The following is a 13,862-nucleotide window of genomic DNA, read 5'->3' on the forward strand; positions in this document are numbered from 1 at the left end:
AGGGTTCCTGTAACACTACAATACATTATTTTCGAGCAAGCCCGATGGATTTAAAACGCCATTTTCAGCAGCAGTTACCTTTTGGATCAAACTGAGGCGGCTTCTGGTGCTGCTGTTTAAGAAATGACAGCTTACAGACAACTCATTTTTTTCAGCACTGTTTAGACCTTGTAATATGTAATTACATTTTCATCCCAGCGGTGAAAAAGAGGAAGTATGAATTCTCCTTTTTGCCGTGTCCTTGATGTTAATGTTAAATTTTTCAGATTTATTCATACTTTTGTGTCAAAGGGCGTGAAAAAGCCATAGTTAACCACTCGCTAATGGTAGAAGGCACATTCAAAGTCTGATCAGCTGTGTCATCTAAAATGGTTTTAATTCTCTTCTCAGGCTACTTCATTTATTTTACTTAATTAGTTATTCAAGGACAGAACAGGCAAAATGTTCATTATTTCAGATGTATTAACATACTTCCCATAAAGAAGGATCTCTCAGAAAGGCATAATTTTTCTTTGTGTCTTGGCAGAATTTAAAATGACCTGAGTGAAGCCTAAATCTCAGAACATGCAAAAATATCTCTCTTTTTTTTTTTTTAATATGCAAACGAATAATTAGACCTTTGTGATGGATCCGTCTTCAAAGCTAAGCGATGTTCATTTGCTGCCATCGGCTTCATTTATCAGATGACGGCTGCCCTTAGGAAAGTGAGGGATGTTTTTTGTGGCTACAGACCCAAAGAAATTCAGAAAAATATCTCTGTATTTGTTTGATCTTATTTGTGTGTGTGTGTGTGTGTTTGAAAGGTAGGATGAGCGGCAGAAAGAGAGATTTTTTAAAAAATAAAAAAAAAGAAGAAGAATGCTGTAAATTACTTGTGTTCAGACTTTATCGACATAAACGACCCGAAGCCATTTTAGGACTAAAGAGCCCGTAAGATTTGTCTGAGGCGAAAAACAACTCAAGTCCCAGAGAAACACAAGGCGCTGACTTATTGCTGATATCTGTAAGGTATGAGGCCGTGCCCCATCCATCTCGCTCGGGTCACAGTACTTCATTTTCCCTCATTTCTCTGAAAGGGGAAAATATGATTCCACCTATCGATTGCTGCATAAATGTGTTGCCTAGTGATGAAAGATGAGGTGTGCTTTGCTTTTATGTGATCCGATTAACCTCCAGCTGGGAGTGGGCTCTCTGCTCTGCCCCGGCTCTCCTGCAGTGTCAGGGTGCATGTGATGGGCACTTAAAGCGATTAGTGTTCCAGTGCGTTTTGTTTGTGTTAAGATATCGTCCGGGACATTTCACTAACCTGGGCATTATAATGCTAGTCACTGAAGATAGTTCTCCATCCAGTAGCCTGCGCTGGATTTACGATGGTGCCTCTTCAGACTGCTTGTGAGACTTAGAAATGATGAAATACTGGACGTATTCTACTTGGGTTCCAGGAATTTTCTTAAACATAAAAGGAAGGATTTTGATTGCAAATACTTTTTTTTTTTTTTAGCCTTTGAGTAGCAGAGTACTATAAAGCTTGATTGAAGTTGTTAAAAATCAGTCCTGAGGTAAATAGTTTAGCTAAGTGTCTTGCTCCTTGGAGGTTTTGGAAGCATTCTCCCTCCTCTTTATGTGCACACTAGGCTTTATCTGAAACCGTCTTTGATAAGGTTTTTAAACTTCTTGACTTTGCCAGTGGCCTTTTCTCCATCTTAGCTGCAGCTGACATTTATATCCAGTCCTCCAAGAGCCCAAAATACCCTTTCCGTTCCATTGTTCTGAAGCTGAAAATAAGAAAGTTACCTCTCATACTGACCAAAAGCAGGTCCGCCGGTGGAGACTTCAAGGTCCCCCAAGCACTTTCCCTACAGGCCGAGCTCCCACATTGAGCAAATGTTTAACAAAAGAAAATGCCATGTAAAGATCACGTCTTAATGTTTTACCTTTTGGACTGATGAAAATTTGGGATTTCAAAAGCTTTTTAAATGTCAGTATTGTAAGAGACAAAAAAAGAGAGAGAGAGAGATGCGCCTTCCTCTTTAAAAGGCAACATCAGTGGAGTAAACAGCCTTCCAACTTCCCGACGCAATAAGCAATACAACTGACGGCGTCAACAAGCAGGAAAATAGCATGTCATGGGTAGTTTATCATTTGATTGACTTTCATTTTCCTCAGTAAAGACCGTCTTTCTGATGTCCCACAGTAATTGCAAATAGCGACTCACATTCGTTTTCGTCACAATTTTTTTTTATTTTTGGTCCTGGAGGTTTTTGAAAGATGTTGAAAGGGTGACTCATGGTTTTGGACGGTTTTGTCTGAAAATGACAGCTGAGACACCGAAGGACTAATTTAACCCGTTGGTGCACAACAAATTCAAAACCTTTCAATGTACAAAATAGTAAAAAAAAATTCAAAACTATCTGACAAGTAGCTGCTGAGTATTTTATTGAAATATCCTGTAAGCAAGGATGTTTAAAAAAATAATATTTTAGTTAAAATAAGCTATAGCGTTATTTTTTGTGCCTCAAAAATGGGCTTTCCACTATGAAAGTCAACAGAATGATTATTTTTCTTCTAAAAAGGGAGTAAGTCTCGATAAACTATATAGCCTTTCTCATTTTAATGATTTAACATGCCACCCCGTGCAAAGGTGTGGCACGCTAATGTGTTTTTAATAGTCTCTGGATAAAAATGGAGCTCCGAGGTGAAAAGCAAGGCGCTGCTGGTGAGCAGGATTACTTAATTGCTGCGATTGGTCTTTTCATATTAACATATTTGAACACTTTAGAGCCTGTTAGGTCAGAGGACAGCCGTCTGAAGGAAATGCCGGTTGGACAGACGGATGAATCAGATGTAGATATCACACGTCAGCTTCGTCAGTGGCCGCTCGTGGTTGTTTTTTCAATGAAAGAATGGTCAGGAAGAGTTGCATCAGCAGGTTGGAAAGCAGGTGAGCGTAGTGTTCTGCTGAATCCGTGTAGGCCATACGAGAAAAACAAGTCTAAATTTACCACCTATCCTACGAGGAAGGAGGCATGTGGGTTACACGCGTCATGTCTTGCTGTGATCTTTGACTTTTTTTTTTTTAACTCTACAGTCCACCATCATCACCGCCTCCCACTTCACCACTCGCCCTTTTTGTTTTTCTGTTCGCCGCCCCGTCTTTCACCTCGATCCCTTCTCTCTCCGTGAACTTCATATAAGTAAATCTGTTTGATTAATGTATGACTGAAGTTGGCCAATTTAATATGTTCGATGAGGGAGTGGCTGCAAGATGCACACATGGCAGAGGATAAAGATAGGAGGAGGAGGAGAAGGGAGGCAAGATGAAGGGATTATATTTCTTGGGTGAAGTTCTACTCAGGTCTCCGGGGATAAGAACAGGTGATTATAAGAAAACGGTTTGATATGAAGCCACGCATGTCTGTCTTGAGGATATAAATGCTTTAATACTATTTTTTGGAGTTTATCTTCGAAGTTGCTTACTGCACGGTGCGGGAATGGCATGGGAACTATTTTAAATGCATTTTAATTTGTAGCCGCAATGTTCCCGGCGGGGCTCTGGCTCACACTACATGAATATAACATCAAGACATTAAATCCTGAATCCAACATCTGTCTAATGACGAGGTCCGGTTGAAGCGCATGTTTGATATGTGATGAGACTCCTCAGCCCCGCGTCCTGAGGGGCTGGCAGTGCCCAGAAATCCTCCGCAAGAGTTTACAGCCAGGATTTACCACAGATGTTAAGATATCTACACAAATCACTCGCTTTTTCATTTGCAGAAACAGTCCTGCAGACATGATTTACAAGTACAGTAGATGCAGACATGAAATCCAAGGGCGACTCAGGGCTGCAGATCAAGCCGGCTTTGGCGCTATTTACGACGTCCTATTGGTGTCACGGAGAGAGAGAGAGAGAGAGACATATTCTAAATCTGAAGTTACAAATTACAACAGTTTTCCGGTGTAATGAGGTGTTTAGTTTCATCTGTGTCATAGTAAGTAGAAACTAGGACAGTGTGTCACATCCCCCAGAGAAAAGGAGAGACAGGAAAATCCTCTCACTCTGCTTTAAGCACCAATTAAGCACCTGCTCTTCTCTTGACAATGGTCTTAGCTTTTACAGTTTAAAGGGTTAACACTGTTCTCTCAGTCAGGGCTATGTAACGGCAGTCACTCATTGTGTCCCGGTGAAGGTCTTTACATCCTTTCCCATTCCCCCCCAACAGGGAAGCAGTTTTAAATCTCGACTTTGAAGTAGGTGTGCAACATGAATAAAAACATAAAAGCGACTGCTCTGAAAACAGTGCAACCAATTTACATTTATGATTAGTTCCTTTTATTTTCATTTGTTCCTCACATCAGAGTCAGACGTTTAACTATTAATGCCGGTGATTATAAACAAGACAGAGGCTTGCAATTAGGTTCGGTCCTGTTTTTCAGTTGTCGAGGAGCCGACACAACTTTTTCTTTTCAAATAATTCTTAATTATTTGTGAATAAAATGGAAGCCAAGATTTCTTGCCATCGAGGCTTTGATCCAAATTCTGACTAATAGTGCTCTGGTGTACCTAAACTTAAATTTGTATAACTAATGAAGAATGATCAGATTTCATTAGGACCTTGTTAGGCAGCATCTCTTGATAATAAAGGTGTCTCAAACGCATACAACTGAAAGGTAGATAAACAGGATCTATCCTTCGTATGCCTTGTCATGATATATAGCCTGGTTCATGACACAGAGCAAGGCATGGTATCTCTTTTCATGACATTCCTCCTTAAAATACCAGATCAGGACCAGATCCTACATTTTATCTAAAACATTATGATAAAGGAAGGTTTTGGGAAGGTGGGTTTAACACCTATACTGCACGCTTGTTTCTGAAACGCTGCTCTTGCGCCTGGCTCTGTCACTCTGCCGAGCCGGTCATTGCTCTGCGCCCATGGATTGTCACAAATCACTACCACGCCACATCTCCCACAGCACACAGGGTTCAGGACAGAAAATCAATGGGCTCTTATGGGCTCCTCCGTCAGTCCAAATATCTGAAGCTTGATGGTGAAGGGGAAGAGGAGGTGGGGAGGGGGGTGTGCGGGATGGGGAGAGGGAGGGAAGCACGTTTTTCGGGTCTGGTGAGCGTGAGGTCTGGTGACGATCGTCATAGCGTGCCGCGTGTTCGTGAGGAGAAACGGTAATAAGAAAAAGGAGAAAGACACAAGAACGGGTAGATCGCTCTAGCTACTGGGACATATGCAAAACCTGAGATTTGTTTTCCACCGCCTTGGAAGACATGTATGGCACATTTATGTTTCTCTGGAGACTGTAAGAGTAAACACGTCCGCAGATCTACACAGAGAAAGGTGTCATGGGTAATCATAGGTCATACAGGGAACATACATTCTTAAGCAAAGACAGTTGCGTCAAGACCTGTCAGGACAAAGGTTTAAAATGAAAAGGAAGCCAAACATACAAGAAACAGCTACAAACATGTACCCAAGTGACCTCTGTGCATCCTTGACTATAAAAGGGGCATGGGAGAGTTTATGCCTAAATGTCAGCAAAGCTAATCTCAAAGGAAAGCTGCTGTCATTAATTATTTTATAATTTGTTGTTTTAGTAGGTCAGTGCAAAATATTGATTTTGAAAGTACTTAGCCTAATGTGTCTGGCCACATTATAGTATGGTTATTCATATATTTTCCTACTGTGTTTTCATCTGTGGCATGGCATGATTGGATGACAGTGTTCCACATACTTGACGGTAGTGACACATAAGTGAAATGTTGCAATGACCGACAGAGGGATAAAAGAAAGACACAGACAATAAAAATGTCAGGAAGGAGAAATTGAAAGAGGGAGAAATAAATAATATTGTGTTAGTATGTCACAATGAAAAGGACTGAGATAAGCAAGTGACCGAGAAAGACGCAAGTGCTTTGAATTTAAGCTAACCAGTTCTTTTAAATAAGAGCAGTGGCTCATGAAAGTGATACCATATGGAAATGTCTCCGACAAACCTTTTAACATTCACTGCTGGATATATATATATAACATTCACTGCATTCACTAGCTGTAGATATGATTGCCTCAGGTTGCAGGCAGTGCATGCAAATGTTATGTTAAATGTGAAGTGCCCGCGTCCATTTGGGGAGTTATTTCATTCAGTTTTTCTGCTCTGCTTTTTTATTGCATGGCTGGGTCAGGTTGCGATGACGGGTCTAGGCAATACAGCTATAAGTGTCATGATACATTGTTAGTCCACGCTGTTGAAACAAAGGTTAATGGGTTATTGCCATTCTCTCTTTCTCTTTCAGTGGTGGACAGCAAGGTGATCCTGGAGGGCCTGCAGAGGTATGGCCCATCGCCAATCTATCTGCCTGTCAGTTACCAGATCCTCAATGCGGAGTCAGCGTTCTTTTTACAGGAGGCAAACCAGGACTTAATGAGGAACTCCAGCCTGCAGGCTCGAACAGAGTCCTTTTTCATCCACCAGGCCCGGCAGATGCCCTTTGTCAATGCTAGCTATGGACCACTGTCAGTCCAGCAGCCAGTCCCTCTGGACATGCTCCAGACACTGCCAGGGCCATTTAACACGCCCTCCTTCACGTCAGCACCAGTGCCAACATCAGCGTCGTCGTCACCTCTCTTTACATTCAACTGGAAGGTCCACACGTATATCATCAGTGAGCGTATTCACCCGAGCTGGCCCAAGGTTCAAGTGCTGTTCTACATCGCCGGCAGGGACTGGGACGACTACAGCGCCATCCACAAGCTACCCTGCGTCAGGATGTTTGCCTTTCACGAGACTCAAGAGGTGCGTGGGACATGCAGGATAAAGGGTGAGCTGGGGATATGTGTTGCCGAGCTGGAGCCCCTGGCCAGCTGGTTCAGCCCACCCACTGTCAGGCCCGGTCGGCAGAGGGTCTCTGCGCAGGCCCAGGGCACGCCTGTGGAGCTCTACTATATGGTGCAAACCACGGACAGCGGCGACTGCAGCTCAGAGGATTCAAGAAAGGGCAGCTCCGTTCACACGGACCAGCAGAGGCCGCTGGGCTATTTTGCAGGGCACACACCCATGCAGCGCATCGGGAGTGTCAGGCTGTTTCAGCCACTCTCTGAGCTGAAGCTGGACAATAACTTTGTGGTGATGGCACCATCCAAACCCATCCGGCAGAGAGAAACAGTGTCAACGTTTCTGGCTCTGTCCACGCTGTCTTCAGTGCAAATTTTCACCCTCAGGTGAGTGAGTCTCCTTCTGGGAGTTTACACTGCCACTGTATGAATGTTTCATATTTCTAAACACAAATGATTGGACATACAAGCAGTTGAAAAGTGGGCTTTAGTCGAATTTTAGAGAAAGCGCCAGTGATACATAAAACCTATGAGAACACGCCACTTCTACACAATGTCCCATCTGGCTTTTATGTGTGTGTTTCCAACAGTTACAATTTTCTTAAGAAATTCTTAGTCTGAGTCATCTAGTAAAACGGATCATCCAGGGTGTAATAAATCTTGCATAATGTCTTTCAGTTTCTAAAATAATGCACCGCGCGTGTGTCCTTATGTTATGAAAACACGTCAAATCTGTGTTCTTGTTCCAGAGATCTCGGCTGCTAGGCAAAGCAGATAAAGTCCAATAATTGTGTTTTCTTTCTAGCGTGATCAGATACTGTAGTGGATTTGAAACGTTACGTATAACAGCCTGTTTGATCAAAATAATCTGCAGTTGACAAAATCATCAAGGATTAATCTGGCATTGGAGATTAGAGAATGTGTGTGTGATAAGCATTTGATTTGCCACTATAAACTCCAGCCATGACACCACTGCTCTAATGCCCCGCAGCTGTTAGGTAATTCATTTATTTAGGCCATGTGGCAACGAATCTGAAAAAAAGAAAAAAAAAAAAAAACTATGATATCACATTTTTGTGAAACAGCATTATTTCATTGTCAAAGAAAGAGCTTGCCTCACTCCAAATCTTGGCTCCAGACCAGCTCTGAACCTCAAGGCATTTGAAAGTTTAAAAGTGTTCTGCAAGAGGGAGCACAAGCTATTTCAGTGATGTTCAACATAACCGAGGGCAAAGTTTTAAGGCAGAGCTGGGCCCGAATATTGGACCGTTCAGATATGTTGTGCGAGAAATGTGGCTTCAGCTAAAAAAGTTTTTCAACTGATTATGTCGACCGTTACATTTTAATACTATAAAACCATTTTGAACTTGAATACTGATGATACTTTTCATCAAAGAAGTTACAATTTAAGCAGGCACCAATCATCAAGCAGACAAAACTCACTCCAATAGTCTAAATATGAATGTTTCTGACAGGCGATGGATCCCTGTTGAGATGTATTCACGTTTGACATTTGGGTTCAGCTTTTTTTGGTATGACACAATGTAAATCAATGCAAATGCAAGGTTATACCACAGAAATTGATGTATTTTGTTAACCAATGATATCAGTGATGCAACGCTGAAGCCCTAGTGGGTACACGTGAAGTTGAACAATGACAAAACAAAGGCAGTGTGCCAAAATACGCAGTTTGAAACAAGCCTACCGTTGTGATACAACAAGAATGAAAAGTCTCCTGAATGCACCACATCCCGAGTCATTATTTAAATATTCACCGCCTGTGACCCAAGTAATTGGCGCCAGGAAAAAAGTTCATTTGTAGTAACAGTTCTTTTTCAGCTTGCAGTGAATGTGTCACGTGTGTGGTTTGGTATAAACTACTTTGGTATTAAACCACTCAAACACTTTTATCAAGTGTTGTCTTTAGCAGAGATCTTCTGTTACATTTTTAAGGATATTAGTGAGTTACTGGAGCGCCTTAGACAATTCAAACCACACCTGTGATGATGCAGATTGCCTTGACTGCATTACACCTCAATTACACCTTTACTTATGAAAAATGTTTCACATGCTCATTTCAAAATTGCCAGTTTGATCGCATTTTTTATTTTTTTTTTTATCCGAGGTGATTCCACACAGCTGCAAACTAGTAGTTATTGATTCGCTGAGCTTTGTCTCATACAAATTACCGTTCAAAGTGACTGTAATTGCTCCATGTTGTGTGATGCAAATTAAGGTGTAAGGAATATGCATTTCCAGTAGACTGCTTTTATGCCTGAGATCTAAATCATGCTAGATGAAACAGTTAGCAGCCTCAAAGCGGAGCTGTGACAGAGAGCCCTGGCAATTTGTCAACCCTGGGTGAGCAGGAAATCTGCCAAAAAGCCTCATTGCTTTTTCTCTCACTCCAGTGATGATGAACTCCCATGAAGTATTACAGCTCGCAGTGTGTGTTTATCACATTTGTCAGCATGTGTGTAAACGGGAACTTTAAAGGCGGTATTTTTCCTTTAGTGCCTTTTTGCACCAGTGTTGCAGCCCAACTGTTCAGAAGTTCATCTTTTTTATGTTTTTCCATCGGGATAGCAGAGACTTAGAATTCCACCAAAATACATCATTAGCAACCAAAAGATTAATCCTCAAAGTGTTTGAAAATCACAGGCTACGTTACAGTACTTGACTGCCAGCTTACCAAACTCTCTAAATGAACATCCAAACACTCAGGATTAATCCCACATCAGCTTTGTTGTGCATTGCTTTTATCTTACAGGACAATACCTGTGGTGCTACTCAATGTTTTATTCTCTATATGATGCCGGATTTCCTGACAATACAAGGCTTTAAATCATTTAAGCACTCGATATCCCCATGATGATGCTGTAAATTCAAGTTCTGAATCCCTCGAGGCGGGGGCTGGAGTGATCCTTGTTTAAGATGATTTGCTATGTTGAATCTTTCTCCCTCGCTATATGTGTCTGCATACTGCTAGCCAATGTTTGCCTATGTGGTGCCTCTATATACAGCTTACTTAACAAGTAGCCCTGGTGTGTTTCTCTCAGCGGTTAAGGCATCATTAACTATTTATGGAGAAACTCCCATCCTCTCCATATTTTCTTTTCTATCCTTCTTATCTATCTCCTCCTTCTCCTCAACCAGTTTAACTTGAGCCAAAAAAAAAAACCCACTGAGGATCTCTCAGGACAGTCTTTATTCCTACACATGCTGCTGTCAGATCGAATCTTTGACTTTTATTTTCCAAGTTTTCTGTAGGACTGCATTATAACAGCTTTGTCAAACACAATGTGGTGTTTACTGGTCCTCATTTATTGTTTATCAGTCAGATTACTTTGCATTTGGATGGACAGGTAAACCTTGAAAAATGGCAGGATTATTTTAGAAGCGCTTATCTGAAATTTAGGGGAGCTGTGGAGTAGTGGTTAGAGATAGTGAACCTCCCCCCGTGTCCATGGCTGAGGTGCCTTGCGCAAGCGCCTAACCCGCTGCTCTGACTGTGTGAACGATGGGTCAAAATGCAGAGAGATAATTTCCCCTTGTGGGATCAATACAGTATCAAAAAACAAAACAAAAAACAAAATGGATTTCCAAGGGCCTGACGCAAAGACCAGTGAGGATGTCACTTCAAAATCAAGATGCATGTCATCATTTCTTAGTTTGCTTGTTTGAGAGCGCCGTATACAATCAGAAAGTTACACGCATGCAATCAGAAGGCTTATTTCCACACAATTTGATTCGCTCAAAGGACTCAACTATATTTTAGGTCACAGTGGTTATATAGACCGCAGTCAAGTATGTAAACGTTCTGCATTTCTATAGCGCTCTTCTACCTTAGTGGCAATCAAAGCACTTTATAGTGTTCATTCACCCATTCATACACTCGCCAGACCTGCCTGACATCAAAAGCAACTTTGACTCAATATACTGGTCCAAGGACACAATTTTTTAATTTAATATTTTAAATTACATATATATATATGAACAAATGGACTTGGCTGCTTTATTGATATAATTTCCTGATAGCTAGCCAGGTCATGGTCTGCATTTCAAAATACTGACTGTTACATTAGATTGGATCTTATTCAATATTGATTCCACTATGCAACGTAGTGCTGTAGGAAGAGAAGAGAGCGTTTCCTAAACCTGATTAGTTTCCTAATATGAAAGCCATTTTTAGGTTTTGTAATTATACATGAATTAATGTTCCTCATTAGCTGAATTAACTGATTGATATATGTTTATCAGCAGTTAAGATTTGTGTATAGTTAACTGTAACTACAAAGTGTAGTGTAGTGTAGTCTTTGTTAGCTTAGAATGAGCTGAGATACATAAGCTACATAATGAGCGGGTCCTCTTCCTCAGAGCCTTACATATTGTACAATCGTGCTGCTATTCTATACGTTAAAGTGTCATCTTAAAATTAATGACACCATCTTTTTGGAAGCCACAAGCTCGGGTGAGGAGTATAAAGCTGCTTTCAATCACCAGCCTCACTGCTACAGTAGCCCATAAATTCTACACAGTGGTTCTTTAACCTGGAAGCTGCAAAGTAAATTTATCATAAACTATGGCCCCGTTCAGACCTTGAGTTGACATCCGTCCTGCGCGATGTGATCACAACTGGCCGGCTTTAATTACAGGAGTGAACACACCCAAAACTTACAGAGGTCGCATTTGAGATTCAAACACACATCCGCATTGGGATGTGTGACATGATCATGCTGATGCGTGCAAGCAGTAACCATGTGGAGTTCAGTTTTTATATACCCTCAATAATGACTGGTGTCTTTATTTATCTTGTATCGTGTATGGAAGCTTCCAGTTATGATCTGAGCTGTGTGCGGATCTCAAAAGTAACTAACATCAGGGCAGAGATAAATAAATAAAAAACAACTTAACCCATGTGAGGCACACACAACAAACAGCACTGTTCGTGATTTTGCTACGGTGGTAGGTAGTGATCCATGAGAGACGGCAGCTGTAACAATGTTTTTCTGCACCTAAAAAGATTTTAGTCTTTATTTGCAGTGCAAAACTGAGATTGGATCTCAAATGCTGACATTTTAATGCTAGGTGTGACCACAGCTACCTGTAGCTGGATCTTTGGATTACGCATGCAGTCTGAACTGGACCTGTGAACCTAGAGAAAACTGTAATTTTGACATAAGTAACGCAAAGAATGTGGAGAATCTGCCTAGCACAGTCTTTAGCTTAGCTCTACATATAAAATTAGCGCACTTACCATATTTTATTGTCAGGTTTTTCTCCCCGCCTTAATGTGTAATTGACTATATTTAATCTAATGTAATTACTTTGAATGTAATTAAAGGCTTTCAATCCCCGTAACAGGCGGTCATGAATATTAACATCTACACTCATACTTGCAGACACGTATGTGCACACATGTGTTGTGGACGCCCACACGCATGCAAACGTGCATGTGCTCTGCGCCAACTGTAAAATCATGGTGCGTTTGTCATGCCAAAAGCTCCAACTGGAATCAGTAATTCCTTGCTCCCTGCCTCATTAGCCATGGAGAGAGTGGTGTAACAGGTTGGTAAAAAGGTTCTCCAGCTACTCCTTATTCAACATGCAAATGAAAACACCATTTCCTCCAGAACAAATTAACAGGCTTTTCAAAAGATAAATTGCCCCAGCTGTATTGTAATTTTGACTAAACAATCCAACATATTTCCACAGATCCCCTCTGGGGCAGTGTTGCTGATGAATGCAAATGAATTTCTAATATCGGAGCGTGTGAAGGTATAAGTAGGAGATTCTTCATGCTGCACCAGCCCGAGCAGTCAGCATGAGTTGTTTTAGTATAGAGATTAAGCAGGTGAAAGAGGTAGCCTCGGTGTTGGCCTACAAGTAAAGATGTGGGTATGTTGTTATTCAGATGTTAAGCAGCACTTTTTGTCAGATAATTCTGCTCCCTAACACAGTTCAGGTTTACAGGTCTTGTGCCTCGGCTGATTGTTTCTGACCATTGTTTCCTGAAATATCAGCAGGAGAAAAGGTTGGAACAAAGATGTTCTCCTCGGTGTATTAGCCTTATCTTGACTGCTCTCCTCTGTGATTCAGTTCTTGGTAAAGGTCACCCAAGATAGGTATGTCTCTTTTTCATTTTCATTTCTGTACTTATCTGTTCTTTCTCTCGTGTTTTATCTGCCGCTCTGTCTTGGTTTTTTTTCTCCCTTTCTCATGTTGTTTAACCTTTTTCTCTGTACCTGCGCTCTCCTTTTCTGTCATACTCTTGCTTTCCCTTCATTTGACATGTTCTTCCTCTTTGTGCTGAAACGCTGGCGGAAAGCTCACTCTGCATCGAGAGAACTGACTTTTAATTTAGGATATTTACCCTCGTCTGCTCCTCCTTGCCCAGCACCCTCTTGTTGGCCCGCTCGCTATTGTTTACTTTGACAGCACAGACTTTCCTCATCTACTCATTAATAAGTAATTAGTAATTTAAGGTCTAGTGAGACAGTTCACTATGTAGATTCTAGTCTCTATTGGGTCCTGCCACCACAAAGCAATCACCATTTGCCGGTAGCAAGTAATTTGAATCCTTGTATTTCTACCGTAATGATTTTCCATCACTTTTCTTCCCTTGAATTTGAGTCTGAGCTGATGAATTTATTGGACCTTGGAAGCCCAGAATTTATTGCTCTGTCACTTCCCCACTGCCAGTCTTCTTTTTTTTTTTTTTCTTTACCGCTCTTGCCCTGTCTATCTGCCTTTGGAAAGGCTGGATGCTCCCAAGGGATTTTTGTGATCCTACAACTTGGCAGAGAGTCATACAAATGTGCCGCAGCATTCAGAGTGACATACACCTCCAAGACTAGGAGTATCGACAGGGTCACAGGTTGCTTCAGGCTGAGAAAAAACAACCCACCAGTGAATGATGGAATCTGCTGTGTGGTCCTCCCAAGAGAATGGGACTCCCTATGTGGTCTAGGTGGCAGGATTACTGATGTATGAGAACTAGGTATGGATGTGTATCTG

The 13,862-nt window shown here is 41.4% G+C and overlaps 1 protein-coding gene across 1 annotated transcript in view; it reads left to right on the forward strand.

The window, feature by feature from the left end:
- LOC311507655 (transmembrane protein 132C) overlaps positions 1–13,862 on the forward strand; it is a gene marked incomplete at its 3' end in the record, with an annotated part of 159,112 nt that overhangs the window by 38,939 nt on the left and 106,311 nt on the right. The window contains exon 2 of the mRNA XM_084572085.1: positions 6,308–7,232. Coding sequence (XP_084428211.1) covers positions 6,308–7,232 — 925 coding nt within the window. The remainder of the gene's footprint in view (positions 1–6,307; positions 7,233–13,862) is intronic.

The sequence above is a fragment of the Chelon labrosus genome, assembly GCF_963514085.1.
Source record: "Chelon labrosus genome assembly, chromosome: 22".
In the NCBI taxonomy this organism is placed as follows: domain Eukaryota; kingdom Metazoa; phylum Chordata; class Actinopteri; order Mugiliformes; family Mugilidae; genus Chelon; species Chelon labrosus.